We start from the raw sequence: 27,163 nt of genomic DNA, 5'->3' as shown, positions 1-27,163 counted from the left end.
ATTTACACACTGGGTACATGAGCCTGAAGACCAATGTTTTAGACAGTTTCTTTCCCATTACCAGATCTCTGAACAGTCCAGGAAGACTATCTCATTATCCCTCTTTTGCACTATTTTTTTAAAAAACCTTATATTTTCATGTTTTGCAATGTACTGCTGCCACAAAACAAGTTTCATGACATACATCAGTGATAATAAACCTCATTCTGATTCTGTCACTCCTTCTGATCTAGTGTCTGGCGCTCAAAGTATAACATCTTCATTGGAGAAATCAAATCAGGTTGGGCATCAACTTTGCAGGATATTCCTCTTTAATCAATAAGGGTGAATTATCTTAAATTATCCTGTCATGAAGCCATTCAGTTAGACTTGAGATTCTCAATGCCATTCCTCCCTACTTATTTACATACAAACTACTGAAATATACCAGTCAGCTAATGATCTACTCAAAATCATCTGCCATTTACCGACACAGGAGGTAGATTACAGTAGTTTACCAAGCATGCCTTTAGAATGCTAAGAAAGCAGATCATCTGGGGAACACCCATGTGTCAGAGAGTGAATGGGCAAACTTCACACAGATAACAGCCAAGGTCAGGTTCAAACCACAATGTCTATGCCAACCATGACGCCGAATTAAAGCACCGTAAATTCTGGTGTATAAACCGAGAATTTGGCCCTAAATTTTGGTCCTAGAATTTGGGGGGGGGGGGGGTCAGCTTATACAGAGGGTGCCAACACTTTGGAAAAATGAATACACGGAAGACAGGTTGTATTTACGTCCTGACGAAGGGTCTCGGCCTGAAACGTCGACTGTACCTCTTCCTAGAGATGCTACCTGACCTGCTGCGTTCACCAGCAACTTTGATGTGTGTTGCTTGAATTTCCAGCATCTGCAGAATTCCTGTTGTTTGTATTTAGTGGCTGTTTTTGAGTCAAATACAAAAGAAAATACAAATGCTTATGAAATCTACACAAAAGAAAAGATCTACAGAACACATTCTGTTTCTCAATTTACTTGTACACACTGCTGTCGTCAAACGTTCAGAGCTTGAAACTCTCTCATTATCTGACTCTGAAAATTGTGTCCCATTCTTCAGCAGTCACCATATCATCATAAGGATTATCAATTTCTGCTTTGATGTCATCATTTGCAGCTTACTGGCTGCCAAATCACCATCTTCTTCCCAAAGCAAATGATCTTCAGTGCCATCCAAAGCATTGCTGGTGCTGCACTTCTTGAAGGCCTTCACAATGCACTCGGCCTTCATTTCCTCCCATGACTGCACTACCCACTCGCAAACTGTAGCTAGAGATGTGGCCCTCATATTTCCCGCTGGAGTGAATGACTGATTTCCAGACATCATCCATTCGTTCCACTGTCGACACATGAATTCTTTGAATGGTTTGTTTAAACTCACACCTAGTGGCTGGAGCACAGGTGTCAAACCACCGGGAATGACTGCAATGTCCATGTTTTCAGCTTTCAATGCTGCTTTTGTCTCACCTGACAAGTGCGCTTTGAAAACGCCCCACAAAAGTAGCGACTTTTCCTTCCTGAAACCTTCGGGATGTTGACGCTACACCTCTTTGACCCACTTCAAGCAACCCGCTTCGTCCATCCAGCCGCATTCTTGAACGTAAACAACATCCCGCGGGTATTTTTCTTTCTTTGGGAATGTTTTCCTCTTAAAAATCACCATCGGTGGTAGTTTGGTCCCATCAGCCATACACGTTAACACGACAGTAAAAAGTTGCTTCTCATGTCCAGTTGTTTTGACAAGGACTGTTTTCTCCCCCTTCTGATTGATTTTGATGGCAACCACACTGTCAAAGAGCACTGGTGTTTCGTACATGTTACCAATCAGTGACAGCGGGTAAGAATGTGCCTTTCGATGCTGGATTACAAACAATTGGAAGGCCGTAATCTTATTCTCAAGGTCGCTCAGCAACTTCTTAACAATTTCTGTTTTTTGTCTCAACACAAGATCATGTCTATTCATAAATCGGGTGCACCAACTTTGCGTAGCTTTGAAATTTTTGCTGACCTCACGGAGTTTTTCGGCCCATTTCAACGCTTGAACTCGAATCATTTCTCTGGTAATAATGTATCCAGACGATCACTGGTGATTCACCCGCTTCAAAACTTTTTCTTCCAGTTCTGGCCACTGGCATGTTTTCCCGCGGTTTGCACATTTCGTCTTTGACGTTTCCCTCAGCATGTCCTCTGCCTTTCTCCACTCTCTCATTTGTTTCTCGTTTACACTAAGCTTCTTAGCAGCTGCAGAATTATTCATTCCTTTAGCAAAATCAACAAGCTTCAGCTTGAAACCAGCATCATAATCGCATTCATTTTATTCTTTTGTACATGGTGGTTGCAAACTCAATACTGAGTACACATACTAATCCCGCCACCCCGTTACGTTTTAACGAGATTACGATGGGTGCTAAATGGTTTCACAGGGGTTACATTTCAGAGGATTCTTTACCATTGGGAACCTAATCCAAAATTTCCCTCCCTTATTTATTTATTAAGAATTTGCTTATAATGCTCTATAATGTGTAGGCCTATTTTCTTAGCAGGTACTGGTTCACAAAATTTCCAGGTTCCGAATCTCATACACCAGAATTTACGGTAATGCCATTTGCCTGCACATAGTCTAAATCCTCCCATTCCATATAACAATTACAGCACGGAAACATACCATCTCGGCCCTTCTAGTCTGTGCCGAACTCTTACTCTCACCTAATCTCACTGACCTGCACTCAGCCCATAACCCTCCATTCCTTTCCTGTCCATATATCTATCCAATTTAACTTTAAATTACAACATCAAACCTGCCTCAACTACTTCTGCTGGAAGCTCATTCCACACAGCTACCACTCTCTGAGTAAAGAAGTTCCCCCTCATGTTACCCCTAAATTTTTGCCCTTTAACTCCTAACTCATTCCCTGCTTGTTCAGGCATCAGCTTAAGTTTAAATGCCTTTTAAACTTCGTTATCATACCCGTTTCCTTCAGCTCCCTGGCAGCATGTTTTAAGCACTCACCACTGTATTAAAAGAACAAACTTGCCTAGTAAATTTTATTTAAAACTTTCCCACCTTAGAACTATGCCTTCTAACAGTTGACATTTCCACCCTGAGAAAGACAGACTATCTACCTAATTTTATGTACGTCTATCAGATCATCTCACAGTTCCTGATGCTTCAGATAAAACATTCTAAGTTTGTCCAACCCTATAGTTAACATTCCCTAACCAAGGTAACATCCCGGTGAACGCCTCAGCATCCTGGCACCCAAATCCGCACACAATACTCCTGAATGTGGCCTAATCAAAGCTTCATACAGCTGCAAAGGGCTTCCTGACTTTTATGCTTAATGCAGAAAAGGCAAGTATGCTCTATGCCTTCTATCCATGTTGCCACTTTCAGGGAGTGTTTGTTTTGCACCCAAAGGTAGTCCTGTAGATCAATGCTCCTAAGGTCCTAACATTTACTACATACTTTCCTCTTACATTTGACCTCCCAAAGTGCAGCACACCACTTGTCCAGATTGGAGAAATGACAGACAAACCCATCTGTCATTTATTTCCCCATTCATTTTTCTAACTTATTATATCCTGATGTATCCTTTGCTAACCTTCCTCTCCATGCATAAATGTGCCAATGTTCATATTTGTAAAATTACTAGTCAGCCACCTACATATCAGTCAGGATCATTTATCTATAAGAGGCCCAAACACCACTGGTCACAGATCTCCCAGTCAGAGTAAGGCACCTTTACCACTACCCCAAATTCTATCTGCCAATTAAATAAGGGCTGCAAAAAAGCTGGATGGATCCACAGTAAAGTTAAAGAACAGTTGTGTTACTTATGCTGCCCAAATAATCTCCTCAGTTCTTTCATAAATCAGATTGGACCATACAAGTTTATGTTTGGAGCTTCAAATTGGAAAGAATTATTTTCCTAGTATATTATATGCACATGGCCTCAATCTTTTAAACCAATTGAAGTACCATCTTCAGCATAGACCATTATCAATGATTATAAATTTCAAACTGGTTGGGTGCCCGAGTGGTCATTCAAGGAGCAAAAAACCCAGTGACTGGAAATTGTACCTGGCAACCGGTTTATTTGAAGAACAGTGAACACAGCCCAGTCCATCAAACCAGTCTCCCCTCCATTGACTGTTTACACTTCCTATTTTCTTGAGAATGGAGCCAACATTAGGAGCCCTGTTATGCCAGTTCTCTCCTTTCCCTCCTGGCAGAAGTAAAAAAGCTTGAAAGCACAGGGACAGCTTGAATTCCATCGTTATCAAACTCTTGAACGGACCTCTTGCACACTAAAAGATGAACATTTGATCTCCCAATCTACCTTGAATCTATCTGCAGAGACTATAATGTATTTTCATTTTTACTACCTTGTATGGAATGATCTGCCTGCAAGGCATGCAAAGCAAGGCTTTTCGCCTTTCTCAGTACATGTGACAATAACAAACTAGTATATTTCAATGTGAGTTGAAATATTTCAAATGAACTTAGAACAATTACTACTTTTAGAAACCAAAGCAACAAGTCCCAATTTTAAGTGCCAAAAAGCAAACATTCTGAATTATCAACAGCAATCTATCCTCGCTGACCATTACTCTACAACTGCATGCACAATCCACTTCAGAACTTGCGTTGGAAGTGCTAAATTTAAAAGTGCCCTGCAACCTGTGTTAGGAAACCTGAGATTTGGCAGTCGGACCAATTATAATCTACCACCTTAAACAATTACTTCACATAAAAAGTACAATAAATTGCATATATCAGCAGTTATAAACCAATAAACGTTCCAAACATATTGCTAAAAATATCCAGAATACTGATAGCCAAATAATGCAATTTGAGGCAGAATGCTTAGATCTGTCAGTATTCATTTACTGGTTATCCTTTCACTTGAAAAGATTTTCATTATCAAATGCTTAACCCTACTCACCTAATTTCAGTGTGTCAACATAGTTAGCAAGTGCCTTCCTGATCTGATCTGCACCATCGGTTTTCATCAGATCCAACAGTTTTGTCTCAGGTTCATCCTTTACCAGGGCAACAATAACCTGGAAGAAGTGCTGTAGTTACATTCCATATATTATCAAGTTACAAAAAGGCCAAAATCTTCCAATAATTTAAGCACACATACTTACTGATATCACTTTTCAAACACTTTTTCTGCTCTTATAATAGAATTAACAGATTAATTTGAGGTTATGCAGTATTAATCTCCTAGTTATAAAACTTAATATTACTAAGTGAGGAAAGAACTATGGCATAGAATCATGTGATTAGTGTGACAGAAGGACATTAAGTTCACTATTATGGGCATACACATAGTGGCCACTTTATTAGGTACACCTGCTCATTAATGCAAACATCTAATCAGCCAGTCACCTTGCAGCAACTCAATGCATAAAAGCATGCAGACATGGTCAAAAGGATCAGTTGTTCAGACCAAACATCAGAATGGGGGAAAGAAATTCATTCTGACTTTCAAAGTGACTTTGGCCATGGAATGATTGATGTTGCCAGACAATGTGGTTTGAGCATCTCAGGAACTCTTGAAATCCTGGGACTTTCATCACATATGCCTCTAGAGTTTACAGAGATTGATGAGAAAAACAAAGAAACATCCAGTCAGTGGCAGTTCTGTGGGCGAAAAGCCTTGTTAACGAGAGGCGAAAGGAGAATAGCCAGACTGGTTGAGTTACCCAAATAACCACACATTACAACAGTGGTTTCCAGATGAGGAGCTCTGCACAGTCGAACCTTGAAGTGGATGAGCTACAGCAGCAGAAGACCACACCATGTTTATTTGGTACCTAATAAAGTGGCCCCTCCATGTATATACCAACTGCGTAAATACCATGGAAAGCACAGAGGAAATGTGGAGTACGTAACTTTACCAGGCAACCTGGAAATACTGGCAGCTGCAGATTTCAAAATGAATTACAAAATATTTAAATACCAATCCTGTGTTTTATCAAAATAAATTTTAAACTGCAAGTTGAGAGGTGGGTTTAGACTTTCTTTACAAATTGGTTGAAAATGGAGTGCAAAATTACAGTTAGTATTCAGATTTCATAAACCTGAATGTTGCATCATTTAGTATTTCTATTGCTGGTAAAGGCTCAAAATGCTATTTTAAAAACAAAGGTTTAATGCAGTTTAGTTTTCAAAATCAGTTAACTGCAGTTAGGAGACACCAAGGTGATGATGTATTGAAATTTCAGAGAACCTGCAGCTGTATATTAGACAATAGAAATTAAAAACACGGATAGATGGACAGACATCTTCAATTCCCCACAGCAATGGATATAATCCTACAATTCCAATTAGAATCCAGAATAGCTAAAGAAACCTACTCAGTCCAGTTGAAATCTTACGGGGAATTTAAGATTAAATGCATCTCATTACACTCCTAAACCACCAGCTATTGTGCAGTGCTTCAGATTCAACACTCAGTTAGAAAATGAAATCAGTACCAACATTTCTTGCTGAATTAAGAAAACTGACTGAATTTTGTGATTTTAGCACTGTTCGAGAAGACATGGTGTGATTGCTTGATCGTCGGCGTATGTGATGTTCAAATTCAACATTGCATATTGACAGAATCAGAGCTCACACTTATGTCGGCCTTGATAATGCAAATGGCATGAAAGTGGCAGATAAGATTGCAGTTTTGTTGTCACATGCAAAGTTCAGAGGTGATGTCCTTCTCACCTACAACTGCTGCAGATTATACTGACATTAGTGTCCCTAACTAAGAAAAAAAATTATACTCCAAGTTTCTGACATTACTGTCGCAGTTAATTTCACCAGAAGCCTAGTGTCAACACCGAGACTCTGTCTGCCATACTTGCCAAAAGAAAGGACACTTGGTAAGATTTTGCTGATCTTGGCCCCCATTCAAACCAGAACATTCCACAGCAGCACAATACGCGGTTATGGAGCCGGAGGCATTTGTAATAAACTCAAATGGTCTGTGGTGGTTCCCCTATATGGATGGTTTTAAAGATTAACACCAGTCTCATTCCCTTTGAACTTGTCACTGGCTGTACTATTACTCCACAGTGAAAAGACAGGCCCCAACTCATTGAAGACACTTACGCCACTGCATTACAGACTGAAGACTTGAACAGGGAAGCAGTTACAGCTACTTGGTTGTGGCAGGGTTCTTCTTGAGCATGAAAATCAATTGCACCAACTACCAGTGCATATCACTAAGGAATAAGGAGCGAACTTACTCAGGTGCGATTGGCTACAGCAAGTGCCTAGCGTAGGTGAGTATTAGATGAAAATGGACACATCAGTCAAGAGCTTACTCAAATGGTATGAACTTATTTTCAGCAACCCTGATGAAGGCAAGCTCAAGAGTACCAAAGTACGTACATCAGAATCAGGCACAACCAAACCCAAGCTCTTCAAGGCACGTTTCCTGCCATACATGCTTCATCCCAAAGTCAACAGCTTATGCGATTACAAGAAAACCTGTGAGATTTTCACACCAGGCAATCCCTATTGTGCCAGTAGTCAAGAGTAAGAAAATGTTGAGATTACACGATCACAGTGAACTCATGCCAACATTTAGAGACATTCCCAATTCCAAAGATAGGAGACATCTATACAACACTAGGAGGCAAAAATTATTCACTAAACTTGACTTTGCACTTGCATACCAACAGCTCGAGCTAGAAGAGCAGTCCAAGAGTCTACTATTGCAATCCAGAAAGATTTGTTCCGGTATATGAGGCTCCCATTCAAGATATATTAATCTCCAGCAATATTCCAACATACCATTAAATCTGATTACCAAGTCAACCCTAGAAGAGCACCTGAATAACGCTGATAAAACCTTCTCCCAACTAAACAGTGAGAAATGCATCTTTCTGGCAGTTCATGTAGCATACCAAGGTTTTCGCTTGGATTCCAAAGGTATATATCCAGTCAAAGAAAAGCTTCATCCCATTTATGTAGCCCCAGCACCAAGGAATATACATAAAGTTCACTCCTTTTTGGGCATGTTTAATCATCATGCCAGATTTTGTCTGCTTAATGATCTATTGAAGAAAGGTATGAGGTGGCTTTGGGAACAGGCAAAGGAAGCTGTTTTTCAGAGAGCCAAACAAATGCTGACTTAATTCCAAGCATTAATGCACTTCAGACCCAGGGTGCCAATAGTTTTGTACTGTGATGCCTTCCCGTATGGTGTTAGTGCAGTGCTAACCCAGAAGAATACAAATGGTAACGAAAAGCCTGTTGCTTTTGCAGCACGCACTCTTAACTCAGCCGAACAAAATTATACACAGTTGGGCAAGGAAGCATTGGTGGTTGTTTTTGGCATCAAGCATACTCACCATCAACTGTATGACCGATGTTTCAAGATTCATACGGACCACAAGCCATTGGTGGGATTGCTTGGTGACAGCAAGGCCGTGCCGCAGGTGCCTTCACCAAGGATGCAACAGTGGGCCCTATACCTGTCTGCTCAACAGTACACACTACCTTCTGTTCCCGGTAGAAACAACTGCATCACAGACACCTTAAACCGTTTTCCGCTATGTGAATATCCTTGAGTCAGAACTTCCAGGCGACTTCCTGTTGGTGGTGGATGGATTAACAGCATTTTACAGCTGCTCCTAGTTTACTTTACTTTACTTTTCTTTTCCTACTTTCCAACCTGAACTGACACTATGACTACGAGAACTGCTAAGGGAAAAAAGAATATTCTTATAAATCTTTGGATTTTATTATTGAATTGATGCAAAAGCACAGAAAGGAAGCATCCGAGGAATTGCAGCGATTCAGAAAAGAATTCTTTGAGGAATCTCAGCGATTCTGAAAGGAATCCTCCGAAGAGTTTCAACAACTTGGCTCTGAAATTAAGCAATTAAGCACAAAACTGGATTCTATTCAAGAAACCCTAACTGAGCACGATAAACGAATAAAAGAGAATGAAGAAATCTTGTCGATTCTGGATGAGAAAATGGACGACCTGCAAAAGCGTTATGAAAAAAAAAGGTTAACGACCAACTAAGACAGAAGATTATTGATTTAGAAAACAGAAGTAGAAGGAATATCGTACGAATTCTTGGTCTTGAAGAGGCGATTGTCCTACGAAATTTTTTTGCAAACTTTCTGGTTCAGTTATTTCCTGACATTTTAAAATCAACACCAATAATCGACTGAGTGCACAGAATACCTGGGAACAGAATGTTTACAAGCAAGCCTCATGAGTTTCAAACAAAGGACCTTAAAATTCGTGAATCTCGTCGGAAAGGTATGATTGATTTTAATGGAAAAAAGAATAGAAATGTTGAAGATTTCTCAGCAGAGATTATGAGGGAACGTGCTAAGTTCAAAAGCATCATGTCAGAGTTCTACAAAAAAGATTTTAAACCTTCTTTACGGTACCTGGCAAAGCTCAGAATTACATGGCAGAATGGATCGCAAAAATGTTTCCGTTCGAGTCTCCAGGCTCAGGATTATTTAGTCAGTAAAGTGACTGCTTATTATTTGTTACATGAATAACTGCTTATTTTACCTTTGCTAAACTTTGTAATTAACTCTTTCTTTTTGAACTTTTTAAGGATTTATTTTGAGAATAAGACTTTAATGTGCTATTACTTTGTTGAGTTTAAAAGTGTCATGTTAGAGCTGTTTAACAAATGCTTGCATGAATAATTGTGTATTTTGCCTCTGGTGAATCTTGTCGTCAATTTTCTTTCAGAACCCCTTAAGGTTTTACTTTGAGATTAAGATTTTAATGAGCCAATATTCTGTGTGTCCATATTATTTTATATTATACTTACTTTTCTAGTTTTTTTTTTTGGATACCAGAATTAACTGTCTCTTTATTATCTGTTGTCTAGACTAGGTTGGAATATTCTAACCTTGTAATTTATTTGGAGCTAAGCCAGCAGAATTTTTGGGGGGATGTCGTCATTAGTTGTAGGCATCCACTTTCTCTCTTTGGGAGGGGGGAGGGTGTTTGTTTTTTTTTTCTTGGAAGCGATTTGGGATTTTTAGTCAAACCTGTTGTTTGGTTTTCTTATCTCATAGGTCATTGTTTAGTTTTATTAATCTTCTTGAGGATTATCATTTCAATTTCTTTTTTTAAACAATAATAAAATGGATTTATAATACTAAATTACTTAGTCTTAACATGAAAGGATTAAATCATCCTTTGAAAAGAAATAAGATATTTGCCTATATTAAAAAAATTTAAGGTCCCAATTATTTTTTTCAAAAACAAGAAACACACGTACGTAATTCTGATAACTCACACCTTTTTAGCCGATGGAAAGACTCACAGTTTCATTCAAGTTTTCAGGCCAAAGCTAGAGGTGTTTCGATTTTTATAGAAAATATAGTTCCTTTTGTTCAACACAAGGTTGTTTCTGATACTAATGGACGATTTGTTATAGTATCAGGGAAGTCAGAGAATAAATTGTTGGTATTTGCCAATGTTTATGCCCCAAGTATAGATGATCCAGGATTCTTTAAGCGATTTTTTTCGTTTTTGCCTTATCTGAGTGTGTATTCATTGGTGATGGCAGGAGACTTTAATTGCAGGTTAGATCCAGTTTTAGATCGGTCCTCTTCTAAACCAGCAACACTTATTAAATCAGTTTCTTTTATTCATTCATTTTTAACGAAATGTGTTATTGTTCATATATGGCATTTCTTACATCCAACAAGTAGAGAATAGAACCAGAGAACATTACAGCACAGAAACAGGCCTTTTGGTCCTTCTTGTCTGTGCCAAACCATTTTTCTGCCTAGTCACACTGACCTACACCTGGACCATATCCTTCCATACACCTCTCATCCATGTACCTGTCCAAGTTTTTCTTAAATGTTAAAAGTGAGCCTGCATTTACCACTTCATCTGGCAGCTCATTCCACACTCCCACCACTCTGTGTGAAGAAGCCTCCCCCCCCCCCACTAATGTTCCCTTTAAACTTTTCCCCCTTCACCCTCAACCCACGTCCTCTGGTTTTTTCCTCCTCTAGTCTCAGTGGAAAAAGCCTGCTTGCATTCACTTTATCTATACCCATCATAATTTTATATACCTCTATCAAATCTCCCCTCATTCTTCTACACTCCAAGAAATAAAGTCCTAACCAATTCAACCTTTCTGTGTAACCCAGTTGCTCAAGTCCCAGCAACATCCTTGTAAACCTTCTCTGCACTCTTTCCACCAATACTCTTTTTTTCTCTCATGTTCATCATACATATTCCAGAATTGACTATTTTTTTTATTGATAACCAAATGATTCCATTCGTTCGATCTTGTGAATATAAAGAGATTGCTATCTCTGACCATGCTCCTGTGCTTTTATCCAGAAATCTTCCTGGTTTTCCTCAAACAGATTCTAGCGTTTTAATTTAACTGTTATCTGATAAGGATTTCTTAAAGTTCTTGGAGAGGCAAATCACTTTTTGGAAGAGAATACGGTAGAGGAGACCTCTAGCCTTGTCACATGGGATGCCTTTAAAGCATATATTAGAGGACAAATCATTTCTTATACTGCAAGTGTTAAGAAAAAAGCTAATAGAGAATTAATTTAACTAAAGAGCTGAAACAATTAGATGAAGATTATGCTTTGACTTTAGATCCTGTTGTATATAAAAGACTGGCTGAAATTAAAGCTAAATATGATTTGTTTTATTAACATACCCTATTGAAACTCAACTCCTAAAGGATAAAAGTCAATTTTATATTCATGGAGATAAAACAGGTAAATTATTGGCTAACCAAATTAAAACTTCTAGTGCTAAACGACAGACTGAAGAAATTTATAAAGCTAATCGTATTAGGACAACTGATCATTTAGAAATATTATTCCAAACTTTACAGTTCTGATCTTAAAGATAATACTGTAATGGACAACTTTTAAGACCAAATAAATATCCCTACGCTTTCTGATGACCGAAAACAGTTGGATCAATGTATTTCTCACGAAGAAATAGCTGAGGCTGTACGTTCGCTGCATTCAGGGAAAGCTCCGGACCGATTTTCTGGAGAATTTTATAAGGCTTTTTCTTCTTTGCTCATACCCCATTTATGTTCAGTTTTTTCAGATTCTTTTAAGTCAGGTAGGTTGCCGCAATCTTTTTACGAAGCTTCTATTTCGCTTATCCTTAAAAAAAAAAAGAACCCAACTGAATGTTCTTCCTTACTTAATGTTGATGCTAAAATTTTATCTAAAGTTCTGGCCCGTAGGATGGAAAATATCTTACCATCTATTTTACCATTTCTGACTATCAGACTGGTTTCTATTAAAAATCGATATCCTCATTTTAATATTCGTCGATTATTAAATGTTATTTATTCTCCTTCTAAGGAGATATCGGAGTGTGTGATATCCTTAGACACTGAGAAGGCTTTTGATCCAGTTGAATGGCATTATTTATTTAAAATCTTAGAAAAATTTAATTTTGGGTCCAACTTTATTCAATGGATTAAATTACTGTATTTACCCCCTTTTGCTCGGGTTCTATTTTTCAGAATTCTAAACCATTTAAACTTCAACGTGGAACCAGACAAGGTTGCCCTTTGAGTCCTTTGCTTTTTGACCTAGCTTTAGAACCTTTAGCTATTGCTTTTCGAGAATCTAACGATATCACTGGTATTTTATGGAAGGGTACTATCCACAAAGTTTCATTTTATGCGGATGATTTACTGCTTTACATTTCTAATGTAAAAATTTCATTACCTTCTGTGCTTTCTTTACTATCTTGTTTTAGTCAGTTTTCTGGATATAAACTGAACCTACACAAGAGTGAATTTTTTCCTTTGAATATTTTGCCATTAACTGATATTAACCATACTTTTAAAATTGTAAGAAACCAATTCACTTATTTGGGTGTAACAATTACTAAGAATTATAAATACTTATTTAAATAAAATTTTCTTACTTTATTAAATCATATAAAAAGAACATTATCAAATTGGTCGCCCCTTTCGTTATCACTGATTGGCCAAATTAATTCTATCAAAATGAATGTTTCACCTAAATTTATATACCTCTTTCAGGTATTACCCGCTTTTATTCCCAAATCTTTTTTTGACTCTGTACTCTATTTTATCCTCCTACATATGAAAAAATAAACATCCTTGATTGAATAAAGTCCATCTCCAGAAAGTTAAAAAGAATGGAGGTTTAGCTTTACCAAATTTTAGGTTTTATTACTGGGCAGCTAATATACAGAATCTCACGTTTTGGTTATACTATATAAATCACAAGGACTGTCCCAGGTGGGTTTCTTTAGAAGCTAACTCGGTTAATAAATTTTCTCTTATCTTCCTACTGGGATCTTCATTTCCTTTATCCTTAAGTAAGATAACTGAAAATGCAGTAGTCAAACATACTTTGAGGATTTGGATACAATTTAGAAAACACTTTGGTTTATTGAGATTCTCCCTTTCTAGTCCCATTTTTTTTTAAATTATTTTTTTAAGCCTCTATGACTGATGTAGTCTTTAAACAAAGGGAAAGATTGGGCATTACATGCTTCCGGGATCTGTTTGTGGGAGGAAGTCTTTCTTCATTTGAACAATTGTCAACTAAATATAGTTTGCCAAAAACCCTTTTTTTCCAGTACTTACCAATTAGAGATTTTCTACAATCTCAATTATATACACTTCCTAATAGACTTGATAAGAACATATTACATGAAATTCTTAATATGAAACCATTTTATAATGGTTCAATATCCAATATTTATGATATGTTGTTGGGAATGAGAAATGATTCTTTTGACAAGATTAAAAATCTTTGGGAACAAGATATTACAGACCAATTTCTGAAGAAACTTGGAATGAGATTTTTAAATTGGTTAATACTTCATCGCTATGTGCTCGTCATTCCCTCCTACAATCTAAAGTGGTTCATAGGGCTTATACGACCAAGGATAGGTTAGTTCATTTTTATAGGGATATATCTTCCTGCTGTGATAGGTGTAACAATGGAGAATCTTCACTTATCAATATGTTTTGGACGTGCCCAAGTCATGGAAAATATTGGAAGGAAGTATTCCAAACTTTTTCTGCACTCTTTAAAGTAAATTTTAAGCCTAATTCTTTGACTGCCCTATTTGGTATTGTTGGAAGGAAAGATATCATTTTGAAGACATCTGATCTGCACATTCCGACTTTTATCTCTCTTACGGCTAGGAGGGCACTTTTGTTTAAATGGAAGGATGATATTCCACCTAATCATGCTCAGTGGTTACGGGATGTTATGGCATGCCTAAATTTAGAAAAGATTCATTGTTCAATTTCTGAATCTAACCAAGACTTTTTGAAATTTGTGGGGGCTGTTTTTAAATTATTTTCTTAATCTTTGACTCCTTGTTAAAGTACAGAAGTTGGTTAATAGTATATTTTATTATCTGATAAGTTTTTTTTTCTCCCCCCCCCCCCACCAAACAGCTTCGACTTTGGTAGTGGGTGTAGGTCCTTTTTTTAAAAAATAAAATTGCTTATATTCTAATATATGAATTAATCTAATCCATTTGAATATAGAGTAAGAGTTCGTTAATGTGATTCAAACTGTATCTGCTATTATTATATTTTTTGTTTTATAATATGTATTCTCTTGAACTCTTGTATTCTTCTATATAGAAATCAATAAAAAATATTGGAAGAGAACTTCCAGGCAAACTGGTACAACTGATGGATTGGGTCAACACATCTGATTACCACTTCTCAGGTAGAAGAAACTGAATTGACACAAGTTAAAAGGCACGTAGAAGATGGGTGACCAAATAGCGTGCATGAAACTGTGCTACCCCATGCCAGATGTTAAACAAGCTTAGTATCTACAACAGTTGTCTACTATGGGGAAGTTGTATTGGTAATTCCTACACGATTACAGTCCCCTATCCTGGAATTTACATTGTGCACATCCAGGAATACCACAAATGAAAGCGCTAGCCCAGATTGCATTTGGTGGCTGAAAACTGAAGACATTGAGCACATTGTTCGTGCATGTAACCCATGCCAGCAGTTTCAACCTTTAAATACTCCCATACCTATGGCTCCATAACAATGGCCCACCAAAGTGTGGAGACATTTACATGTAGACTATGCAGGTCCATCTGACAGTCACATGCTGCTGGTAGTTGATGTGCATTCTAAATAGATCAAGGTCGGTGAAGACTTCGACTAGCCAAACAACAAACACTTTATGCACATTATTTTGTACACATGGAATTCCCAATACTGTGGTCTGAGATAATGGTCACATTTACAAGTGAGCAATTTAAACTACTATTACAAGACAACGGAGTTCATGTTGCAGCATAACCCCCTTATCACCGATCATCAAACGGTATGGCTGAAAAGAATTGTTCAGACTGTCAAGTGGGGATACAAATGTTCAATGGTGACCTACACACCAGGATAAACCAGTTTTCATTTGGGTACTGAATAACCCCACAAACTACCACAGCTGAGCTACTGATGGGCTGCAGGTTGCGTTCCCAATTGAATTTACGCACCCAGAGATTGGAACCTTGCAGTGGGAGATCCAGTTTATGTTTGCCCAAACCCTGAAAGCTGAAGGTGGATGGAAGGAGAAGTTGTGGTGAAAGAGGACCAACAAGGTACTTCAGCACTTGAAGATGGTAGTGTATGCTGCTGACATCTAGACTACATCAGGAGAGAGCCAAGTGAATCTCTCATTCCAGAACGAGCTAGTGAACAAGACAGGTTAGCCCTGCAAACTATTGAAGCAGAATCCCCAGTTGAAAGCACAGAATCCAGACCAACACTCGATTCTGGGGCTTCTGGACTGCGTCAATCAGAACAGACCAGAAAACCAGTGGAATACTATCAAGCTGGTTTCACTTAAAAACTTGCAGGTGGAGAGATGTCCTATCCACCATGTGACTGTAATTGGTCTCACGTGACATCATGTGATCAGTTGATTTTGTGGGCTTATCCATCTGTCAATTAAAGTTTGACCTACTAATCCTGTGTGTGAGAGAAAGAGTTCACTGTTTCCAGGTGACTAGGAGTCAAGCAGACTATCTGGCTACACTGTACACAATAAATGTTCTGTTCCAACTTCCAGGTTCTTTCTGAATTGCAACAGAAACCACAACTTAACAATTGACTCCAACATCTTCCCAACCACTGAGGTCAGGCTAACTGACCTATAACTTCCTTTCTCCTGCATCTCTCCTTTCTTGAAGAATGAAGTGATATTTGCAATTTACCAGTCCTTCCGAACCATGCTAGAATCAATTGATTCTTGAAAGATCATTACTAATGTCTGCACAATCTCTTCATCCACCTCTTTCAGAATACTGGGGTATACTCCATCTGGTCCAGGTGACTTATCTACCTCCACACTTTTCAGTTTCACCAAGCACCTTCTCCTTAGTAATGGCAACTTCGCTCACTTCTGCCTCGACACTCTTGAACATCCACCATACTGCTAGTGTCTTCCACAGTGAAGACTGAAGCAAAACATTTATTCAGTTTGCCCGCCATTTCCTTCTCCAGGCATCATTTTCCAGTGGTCCAAATCTACTCTGCCCTCTTTTACACAACATACCTGAAGAATTTTTTTTGGTATCTTAACTATTGACTAGTTTAGCTTCTTATTCCATCTTTTCCTTCTTTACGACTTCAGTTATTTTCTGTTGGTTTTGAAAGGCTTCCCAATTCTGAATTTTCCACTAATTTTTGTTCTATTATATGCCGTCTCCTATGGCTTTTATGTTGGCCTTGACTAATCTTGTTATCCACGGTTGCGTCAACCTGCCTTTAGAATATTACTTCTTTGGGATGTACAGGTGTCCCCTGCTTTTTGACCATTCGCTTTACCAAACCTATTACGAAAAAAGGCAGCACGCGCCCCAAGCAGCCAAGCTCCTCCCCCTGAACTGCATTCTAGCCGGCATGGCTTAAACACGTGCCTGTGAGCAGCTGTTTGCAAGATGAGTTCTAAGGTATCGGAAAAGCCTAAAAGAGCTCGTAAGGGTGTTACACTTAGCATAAAACTAGACATAATTAAGCATTTCGATCGTGGTGAATGAAGCAAGGACAAAGTGAGTTTGGCTTGTGGAAGTTGACGAAGATGATGTTGAAGGAGTTCTGGCATCCCATGACCAAGAACTGATAGATGAAGAGCTGATTCAATTGGAAGAGGAAAGGATAACACTCAAAACCGAATGCAGTAGCAAATGGACTGAAAGCGAAGTTGTCCAGGAAATGAACGTGAAGCAACTGCATGAGATTTTCGCTGCAATGATAAAGTACGGCTTTAATTTTGAAAGGGTACGTCCGTTTAGAGCATATTTGCAAGATGGTTTGAGTGCTTACAAAGAACTGTATGATAGAAAAATGCACGAGGCTAAGCAGTCAAGCAAGCCTTCGCCATCAGCCACAGCAGACGACGAACCTCGACCTTCAACATCGAGGCAGGCAGACGTAGAAGATGACCTGCCTGCCCTGATGGAAACAGATGTCGATGAGGTGACGCCCCAGTGACCCACCATGCCAACCCCCGGGTTGCGGACCGATACATTGCCGCGGAGAATGCAGCGATAGCCGGGACGCACCCAGCACATCTTTAAGAAAAAAGCCAAAATAAACAAGCTAATTAATTAGGTGCCGCCTGGCACGTAATTAATTAGCTTGTTTATTTCGGCCTTTTCCTTAAAGATGTGCTGGGTGCGTCCCAGCTACCACAGCACTCTTCGTGGATCTGTATCGGTTGCTGCCTGGAGGTTGGGGGCCACTGCACCACCCCAACCTCCGACGATTCAGCCTAACACACCAGCATCAGTGTGGTCGGTGCTGTCTTCCCAATTCTGGTAAGTGAAACTACACTCTACATACCTTATTTCTACTTTATATAGGCTGTGGATTTTTGTGTGTTATTTGGTATGATTTGGCAGCTTCATAGCTTAAAGGTTACTGGAGAGAGTGCTTCTGCCGAGAGCACTTGCGTGAGATTTTCGCTATGGAGAACAGTGCGGCAATGATTGTAGAGAAATATTTCTACTTTATATAGGCTGTGTATTTATCATATCATTCCTGCTTTTACTATATGTTACTGTTATTTTAGGTTTTACGTGTTATTTGGCATGATTTAGTAGGTTATTTTTGGGTCTGCGAACGCTCACAAATTTTTCCCCATGTAAATAAATGGTAATTGCTTCTTCGCTTTACGACATTCCGGCTTACGAACTGTTTCATAGAAACACTCTACCTTCGGGTGGCGGGGAAAACCTGTATCTAACATGCACCTTCTAATTGCTCCCAGAAACTCCAGCTATTGCTGTGCTGCCGTCAGCCCAGTTAACTGTTCCCTTCCAATCAACTTCAGACAGCTCCTCTGTCTCCCAATGGTTCCTTTACCTTAAGTTCCCAAGTCAAATCTGGTTCATTACCTGACACCTAATCCAGAATTGCTTTTCTCGTGGTAGGTTCAACCCTAAGCTGCTTTAAAAAGCCATCCTGTAGACACTCTACGAATTCCCTCTTGGGATCCAGCACCAAACTGATTTTCCCAATCTACCTGCATATTGAAATCCCCATGATCATCATAACATTGCCCTTTTGACATTATCTAAACATTCCTCATTCCTGCAACTAAGGTAGTGATACCAACCTTAGAAAAATAAAATCAATGGTCTAAAGCAAATTAAAAACAACATATTTCCAGGGTAGGTGACCATTTGACTTGCATTAAAAAAAAACTAGCACAGGCACAGCATTACCCCTTTTACTTCAAAATTAAGGAACTTACGTCCACTTCATCAATGTCATTTTCATCTGAGAGATTTGGTATCTCCACAGTTCCATTATACTTAACTCCAGTTTTTGAAGTTCCTACAACAGATGAATACAGGATAGAAAGTTATACAGTAAAACTAATCTGCTGACTTCAAAAACCCCTAATGGTTCCAAAGGACCTCATACCCTTCCAGCTCATTGGGTTTGCTGTAAAATTATATTAATATGTAACATCCAAAAAGGTGAATTAAAAATATAGTGAATAATGCAAATAACATGCAATTGTCCGGAAAATATCCAGCCAGGCATGAAAGTTCTGGAGCATGATAGGTTATGTTTATTGCATGCATCAATTAGTACTAATTTCAAGCATGGAGTCAATAGAAGGCAAGTGGGCTAGATTTCTTAGATTTACTGATTTTCCATTTAATTAGTGAACAATCAGACCAGCTCTTTCATACTCCACTTTGGATTTAATAATCCCCTTTTTCAAAGCATAGTAACAAGGATTCAGTCTTTCAGATGAATTAAGCAAAAACTGACAACATGCTTGCCTTGGATGACAACTAGTTTTACATTAAAGTGCCTATAAAAAGTTTTCATTCCCCCCCCCCCAGAAGTTTTCATGTTTTATTGCTTTACAACATTGAATCAGTGGATTTAATTTGGCTTTTATTGATTCTGATCAACAGAAAAAAAACTCGCATGAAATCTCAGCTAGAGTTTGCCAGAAAGCATGTGGGAGCTTCTGAAGTCAGCTGGAAGAAGTTGCTATGGTGTGATGAAGCCAAAATTTAGCATTTGGTGTAAGCCAAACACTGCACATCAAAAACACATCATCCCTACCGTGAAGCATGGTGGTGGCAGCAGGCCCTGGAAGGCTTGTGAAGGTGGAGGGTAAAATTAATGCAGCAAATCCTGGAGGAAAACCTGATGCAGTCTGCAAGAGAAATGCGACTTGGGAGAAGATTTCTCTTCCAGCAAGACCATGACCCTAAGCACAAAGCCAAAGCTAACCAGGAATGGCTTAAAAATAAGTTAATGTCCTGGTGTGGCCAAGTCAAAAGTTCAGACCTCAATCCAATTGAGAATTTGTGGCTGGACTTGGAAAGGGCTATTCACTCACGATCTCCATGCAATCTGGCAGAGCTTGAGCAGCTTTGTAAAGAATGGGGGAAAAAAAATTGTGTCCAGATATGCAAAGCTGATAGAAACCTATCCACACAGACTCAAGGCTGCAATTGCTGCCAAAGGTACAGCTACTAAATTCTGACTTGAAGGGGGTGAGTAATTTGCAAACAATTATTTTGCGTTATAACTGCAATAAATTTAGACCAATTTGTAGAAATTTGCTTTCACTTTGACACAAAAGTATCTTTGTTGATCAGTGTCAAAAAAGCCAAATTAAATCCACTGCAATTCAATGCTGTAAAACAATAAAACATGAAAACTTGAGGCGAATACTTTTTATAGGCACTGTGCCTAGATTACTTAATCATGCCTTTTTTTTTGTTCTTCAGCAAAATCAAAAATTTTTTTAGCAATCCAAATTTTCTAATTGTGTATCCTGTTCACTTACAAAATCTTCTGTTAACCCTGCCATTTCCACCCCCCCCCCCCCAATTCCCCACTAGAAAACACTTGGCATTTACTCATCTCCAATTGATCTGGGGGAGTTGCCTATTTTCATGCCAAAACACTTGACTCTTCATCTATAATTTGTGAAAGCTAAATTAAACAAATTCATGCCCATACTGCTTGGCACTGAAGGCACAGGCTGACATACCAAGCATGGTTGCAACCAAGCTTGCTTATTCAGTTGACACCCAAAGAACCATTCCCCGGTCTAAAATTAAGATTGCTTAAAGGAGTGAGTCTTAAAGGTGCTACATTGGCTTAAGGTACTTCCTGGTTTTGTACCAAAAAAAAGTAAAAACCTTGGAACTGGGAACAGAATTTTTTTAGGATGCAAGTGGGAAAACAGGACATTCAAGGACAAGAGGCATGTTAAATCAGTTTCAGTTACACATGTTTGAAATAAATGAACTAATGTGGCTGAAATGCGTATCTCCTTAATTTAAAAAAAACGCTGGTGAACGCAGCAGGCCAGGCAGCATCTATAGGAAGAGGTACAGTCGACGTTTCCGGCCCAGACCCTTCCTCAGGACTAACTGAAAGAAGAGATAATAAGAGATTTGAAAGTGGGAGGGGGAGCCTGCCTCCCCCTCCCACTTTCAAATCTCTTACCATCTCTTCTTTCAGTTAGTCCTGACGAAGGGTCACGGCCCGAAACGTCGACTGTACCTCTTCCTATAGATGCTGCCTGGCCTGCTGCATTCACCAGCATGTTTTGTGTGTGTTGCTTGAAATTCCAGCATCTGCAGATTTCACTGTGTTCATTCCTTAATTTCTTGGATATTACATCATAGATTTGAGTCATCAAATATTCAGAAGGCATACAATATCAGTTATGTAATTAAATAATTGACCAATTTGATACCTACATTCTTGCACAATAGAGAATATGAATTCAAGACAACTTCTCTCAAAGGTGGACTGGCATCAATTCAGAGGTCATGACTGAATTTTCTATGCCGCAATAGGCTTGCCACTCAAAAACTCAAGGACCTTAGGTGAAATGTATCAATTTTTGGTTTTGCATACTCACCTCTCCATGATAAGTGAATATTCCATTCAAAGAAGAAAATCAATTTTCCTTTTCTGTTGTTGATTGAGGCTTCTCCATCACTCTTGGTCACCTCTGTGACTTTGCACACTCCCTCGTCATTCTCTACACTGACTGCCAGCAACAGTGATTTAAGTTTATCTACTGACCAATTTGAGGCATCTCTCTCTGTCCTGCAGAAGAAGATTTATTATACTTAATTGATTTTATTACCTCTGAGATCACCCACTCAGTTTCTTATGGTCCAAAGAATAAATGCCCTCTTCTTTTTTAAAAAAACACCTTACTCTTAACATTTCTCTTATCTCAATCCCGCAAGTCCTAGCAACACTTGTAACTCTTCCTTTTCACCCTCCATCATTTAATCACATCCTTCCTAAAAGCACTGACCAAAACGGAACACAATACTCCAAGTGTGGCCATACAGATGCTTGTACAATTGCAAGATAGCACCTGACTTCTATTCAATGCCCTTACTGAAGGCCAGATTGCCAGAAGTCTTCTTCATTGGCTGGTCTACCTGTGACCCCACTACAAGGGAACTATGCACCAGTACATTCTATAAAAGCACCCAGGGTCTTTCCATTCAATGTGGAAGTCCTACCTTTATCAGTTCTTCCAAACTACATTTCACACTTAGTCAAATCCAATTTGCTGTTCCTTAGCCCACCTAACAGTGAATTATGATCCCGCTACACTAGAAATGTTGATCACAAACACTCAAGGACTCGAACACTTTGGTCATGGGGAATAAATAAGCTGGTCATAGTTGAGAATAAGGGGAGACAAGGGGTGATCCATGATAAAAGTTTATAAAATTATGAGAAAAGGACAGGTTAAATGATTGAAAACATTCTCATAATGAGGATATAAAAAACAAAGGGCACAGTTTTAAATTACATACCTCTCATCTTGAAAGGGGACTTGAAGGGAAATGGATAGGAAACGTTTAAAGGAATATGGGCCAAATGGAAATCAGGGAAGCAACTAGGTTGGCATGAATACTTTGCCAAAGAGCCCATGTCATACAACCATGACAATTTAAAAAAATTAAATATTGATACCTAGAATGCACTTCCAAAGGTGGTGGTGGAAATAAAATCAGTACATTTAAAGACTATGTATTAAGATATTCAACTAGGCAATGCACAGAATACAGTACTATTGAATCAAGTGCAATTAGTGTAAATGGACAAAAGACATGGGCATTGTAGGTCAAAGCACAATGCTTCACAAGATATTACAGTGCATCATTTATCACATAACCTATGGTGTTGCCATTGACAATTAACAAGATCAACACCAAAGCAGCAGCAATGTTCAGGACCTAAGGTTTCAGCAACTAATGTTTTATAACAAATCAAAGCCCAGATACATTACCTTTCCAAACCCAGGCACAACAAAACTCCATGCAATTCTGTTACTGACATTTTTCCCAACAACACTAATCTCTTTTTAAGGCACAAGCAGGGAACACTGCCAGATTTATAACAATCAGGTAGCCATCTCCAAAATATTACCAAAAAGCAACAGTAACTTTCACAAAGAGAATAGTCATTAGAAAGATGCAACTTTCAATTCCCTCTTCACGAATTCTTGAATACTCAAAAGCTAATGGGAGCAAGGGAAACTATTCTACATTTTCTTCTTAAAAAACACTTCCAATAATACATTTTCATCTTCTGCCGTCCACCTGGGGGAGAATTTCAACTACCAGGGACAGCACATATTCAGTCCCAGATTTACTCCCCTCTCCCACTCCATCTACTGGCCTAAATTTAAAGCAAATGAGCTTTAATACTTCCATAAACTAATAAATACTACAAAGAATGGGGAGACCTGGTAATAGAGTTCCCAAACATGCAACAAATCCGAAAATAGACCCTCACAAACCACTGAGGAATGGAGGGATGACAGAATGGGAAGTACGGTTAGGTTAATGAACTTGCCTCTAACTTCAGCCATCCTATTGTTTTATTTACATATTGCTTATTTGTGGCAGGGAGCCCAGAAGCTTTATAAATATAGAAATAACTATTATTAAACAGCAATCTTTTCAGACCAGTATTCCCACCCCTGAACCAAAGTCATCCTTTTTGGCTTTAGCAGGACTTTTAAAACAAGGAGAACAAGAGAAACACAGTGTAAAAAACAAATATAAAAACTATGAATGAGGTGGATATGAGATAGAGAACATGAAAGGGAAAGATAAAGAGGGAAAACAAAGTAAGGGGAAAGGGTTTGATAGAGAAGCAGATGATACACAGCATAAAATAATTTGCTTCAAGCAATACATGCCAGTTATCATCTCCATGCTAGTGCCTTCCCACCTTTCCTTACCGGGGCACATCAGCACAGCTGTCAATATTTTTACTCCCTCAATATTGCTCAGTTCCTGACAACTCATTCCACATGTTCACCGGAGTCAGTCACAGAAAAGTACAGCAAAGAAACAGGCCCTTCGACCCATCTGGTACATGCCAAATTATTTAAACAGCCTACTCCCATTGACCTGCACTGATACCATAAGCCCTTCATACCCCTACCACCCCCATACAACATCCAAACTACCCTCAAATGGTGAAATTGAGCTCGCATGCACCAGTTACACATGCAGCTCATTCGACACTCTCTTGACCCTGAGTGAAGAAATTCCCCCTCGTGTTCCCTTTAAACCTTTCATCCTGAACACATGACCTCTAGTTATAGTTGCACCCTACCTCAGTGGAAAAAGCCTGCTTGCATCTATATCCTCGATTTTTCTTCTTTTTAAAAACCTCTATCAAATCTACACTCAATCTTAGTCCTAACCTATTCAGTCTTTCCTTCTAACTCAGGTCCTCCAATCCCAGCAACATCTTTGTAAATTTTCTCCACACTTTCAACCTTATTGACATTTTTGCTGAAGGTAGGTGACCAAAACTGCACACAATACTCCAAATTAGGCTTGCCAACGTTTTAGACAGCTTCAATGTAACATTCCATCTCCTGAACTCAATACTTTGATTATTGAAGGCCAACTTGCCAAAAACTATCTAAGCTTTACCACCTTAGGTAAAGTTTATTCTAAATTCCTTCATGGAATTGTGTTAGCTATTTACCTTTGATGCACAAGTGGGGACATTTTCTTTTTACTGACACCACCAAAACCTTTCAGAACTTTAAAGCCCTCATTAGATCACCCCTCAGTGTTTTCAAGGGAAAAATAGAGCCAGCCTGTTTATCCTTTCTTGATAATATACACTCACACAACTTTGATATCAAAGCAAGGTTTCCTTTCAAGCCGATATTTCTTAAAATGTGACCCAGAGAACAGCAGAAAAGATCAGAAAAAAAAGTACTGATGCTGGAGATGTCAAATAAAGACAGAAGTGCTGGAAATACTCTGTACTCAAGTGACTGGAAATGTCATTCACTTTCTCCTCCTTCAGATGCTACCCGACCTTCTGGGTACTTCCACTTTTTAAATTGCAATGTATGGGAAGTTCAACACAGATCTAGCCCTTCCCTAATTTTCAACAGCAGAAATAAACCCCAATACTTTGAATTGCTAAATGGTGGCAGAGTTTTTGCATTCCAGGGACCTTTTCTTCTCCCACCCTACTTAGTGACCTTTTAGTCTTCCTTCCGATACACGCAACCTCACATTTACCAATAATTAATCTTCATTTGCCCATTCCCCACGGTTGCTAAGTGTCCCACTGAAATATATCACAATCCCCCGTCTTCCCCCATCTCTGCCACCCATCTGATACCAACAAATTCTAGAAATGTGTACATTATGCGATCTGTTCACAGCAACGTGGAAACACGACAGGACCGGACCAGCCCACCCCCTCCTCTTTATCTCCACATACGTAAATTAAAAAGACAATAGAAACGAAGTATAAAGGTTGAATGCTGGGAGATGAAGTTAGGGAGAACTGCACACAGTGCCTCACCAATGCCAGTTATTGACGTTAGTGGCGTCGGCCCGCTCCTCCACGATCCAGCGCGGGTCGCCCTGTCCCCACTTGGCCATCGTGACAGCAGCCGAGGACCGAGGGGCCGGTGATAATGCAAACCGAACAAAATAAAATTAAAAAGAACTATTTGTGTATGAATATATTATAAACCTAATTGGTCTTCTACTGGCCGAGACTGCCAAGGGAAGAGCCAGAATGCAGGTGAACACCAGCTCCGTGCCCAGACCGGCTACTCTCCAACAAAAAACGTCCCACGGCCGCTCTCCTCGAGCCTTTATCCGGTCGCCGTCAGAATATGCTAGAAACCCGTGACGTCAGCGCCGCGGCAGCCGGCCCCGATCCTTTATCCGCAACACACGCGCGCTGGAGAGGCATCTCCGCCCGCCCAACACGCCTGACGTAGCGGCACTTCCGCCCCTGTTCCCACTCGGGCAGCCGATACTGGGGATGTACAACAACTTCCGCCCCGCTTCTCGGTCCCAACTTGTGACGACATCAGGGCTCTTCGCCTCCGCACCCAACTGACGTAGTGTCACTTCCGCCCCGCCTCCTTTTATTCCCACCACTTCTCTAATTATGATGCAGGTTTTGTTCTGAAACGTTGAAGGTTTCTAACCCCCCCCTACACACACACACACACACACACAAAAAGAGTCGATTCGACACGCCGAGTTCCTCCAGCAGAACGCTTGCCGCTCGCCAGCACTTCACACCGCAACCGCCGGTAGTTGTGACGCAACAGAGCCTTCGCAATCCCTGATTGGAGGACACAAACCCCGCCCCTTCCACTGCCGCCTTTCTGGTGCCAAAACTAGATAGATATCAAATTGTTCACTACAAATTTTATCTGCTTTTGTTCCTTAGCTCGATAGCTACTGGATTTAAGTTTTCATTTTAACTTAGTTGGTATCGGCTAGTCTATGATAGACGGGACAGGTAAACTTTCCTTCCGTTCCTAAAGGCTTCGTCCTTTTAGAAAGTTCCAGAAAGACGGCACCGGTTGCCTAGAAATTTCCGAACGCTAAATTTCCGAGTGTAATTACGACAGAGTCCCCCCGGCAATAAGACCTGCAACGAGGGTTCCCCTTCATAGTTTCCTCTGGAATTGCAATGAAATCTGAAAAAAAAATTTCGAAATGATGTTTTAACAGAACAACTTTTTTAAAAAGTTAAGAATCAAGCAACTCCTAAGTTATAGATGACGAAAGGGGTAGAGAAAATTAAAGAGGATGTTTGTGCTCAAGTGGAGGCCAAGGGACACAATGCTTGTGGGTGCCAGACACTAAGTACACGCTTGTCCATGTATAAGTGCACATATCCTTTAAAGTAAAATTTATTTCTTCAGGAACCTGAAAATGAAGGTGGAAAAGAAAATACATGAACTAATGTAGAGTGGAAAGTGGAGTAGCAGCACATGATAATGATGTGTTGTCAGAATCATTGTGATGCAAACACTCAATGACTTGGCTTGCTTAAGGCTGAGAACTGGGACAAATAGTTCAATACTTCCATTTAATATCAGAGAAATGTATGCAATATACATCCTGAAATTCTTGTTCAGCAGACACCCATGAAAACAGAGGAGTGCCCCAAAGAATGAGTGACAGTTAAAATGTTAAAACCCAAAAGCCCCCCTACTCCCTCTCCCATGTACAAGCAGCAGCAAAGCAATGAACCTCCCTCCACCCACTTCCTCAAAAAAGCATCAGC

General features: G+C 39.4%; 1 protein-coding gene across 3 annotated transcripts in view; it reads right to left on the bottom strand.

Moving 5' to 3' along the window:
* LOC140205768 (activator of 90 kDa heat shock protein ATPase homolog 1-like) overlaps window positions 1-25,908 on the bottom strand; it is a 42,724-nt gene extending 16,816 nt beyond the window's left edge. The window contains exons 1-4 of one of the 3 annotated variants that reach the window (XM_072273406.1): window positions 25,430-25,908; window positions 21,471-21,661; window positions 18,816-18,898; window positions 4,987-5,116 (exon numbers count right to left, since the gene is read on the bottom strand). In XM_072273406.1, the coding sequence (XP_072129507.1) occupies window positions 4,987-5,116; window positions 18,816-18,898; window positions 21,471-21,661; window positions 25,430-25,509 (484 nt within the window). In that variant the 5' untranslated portion in view covers window positions 25,510-25,908. The remainder of the gene's footprint in view (window positions 1-4,986; window positions 5,117-18,815; window positions 18,899-21,470; window positions 21,662-25,429) is intronic. The other 2 variants (XM_072273415.1, XM_072273424.1) reach the window with 2 other exon arrangements.
* Window positions 25,909-27,163: the final 1,255 nt, after the last annotated feature.

Source organism: Mobula birostris, chromosome 1 (genome assembly GCF_030028105.1).
Source record: "Mobula birostris isolate sMobBir1 chromosome 1, sMobBir1.hap1, whole genome shotgun sequence".
NCBI lineage: Eukaryota > Metazoa > Chordata > Chondrichthyes > Myliobatiformes > Myliobatidae > Mobula > Mobula birostris.
Note: the sequence above shows the minus strand (reverse complement) of the source record. Positions and strands in the feature narration are given on the sequence as shown.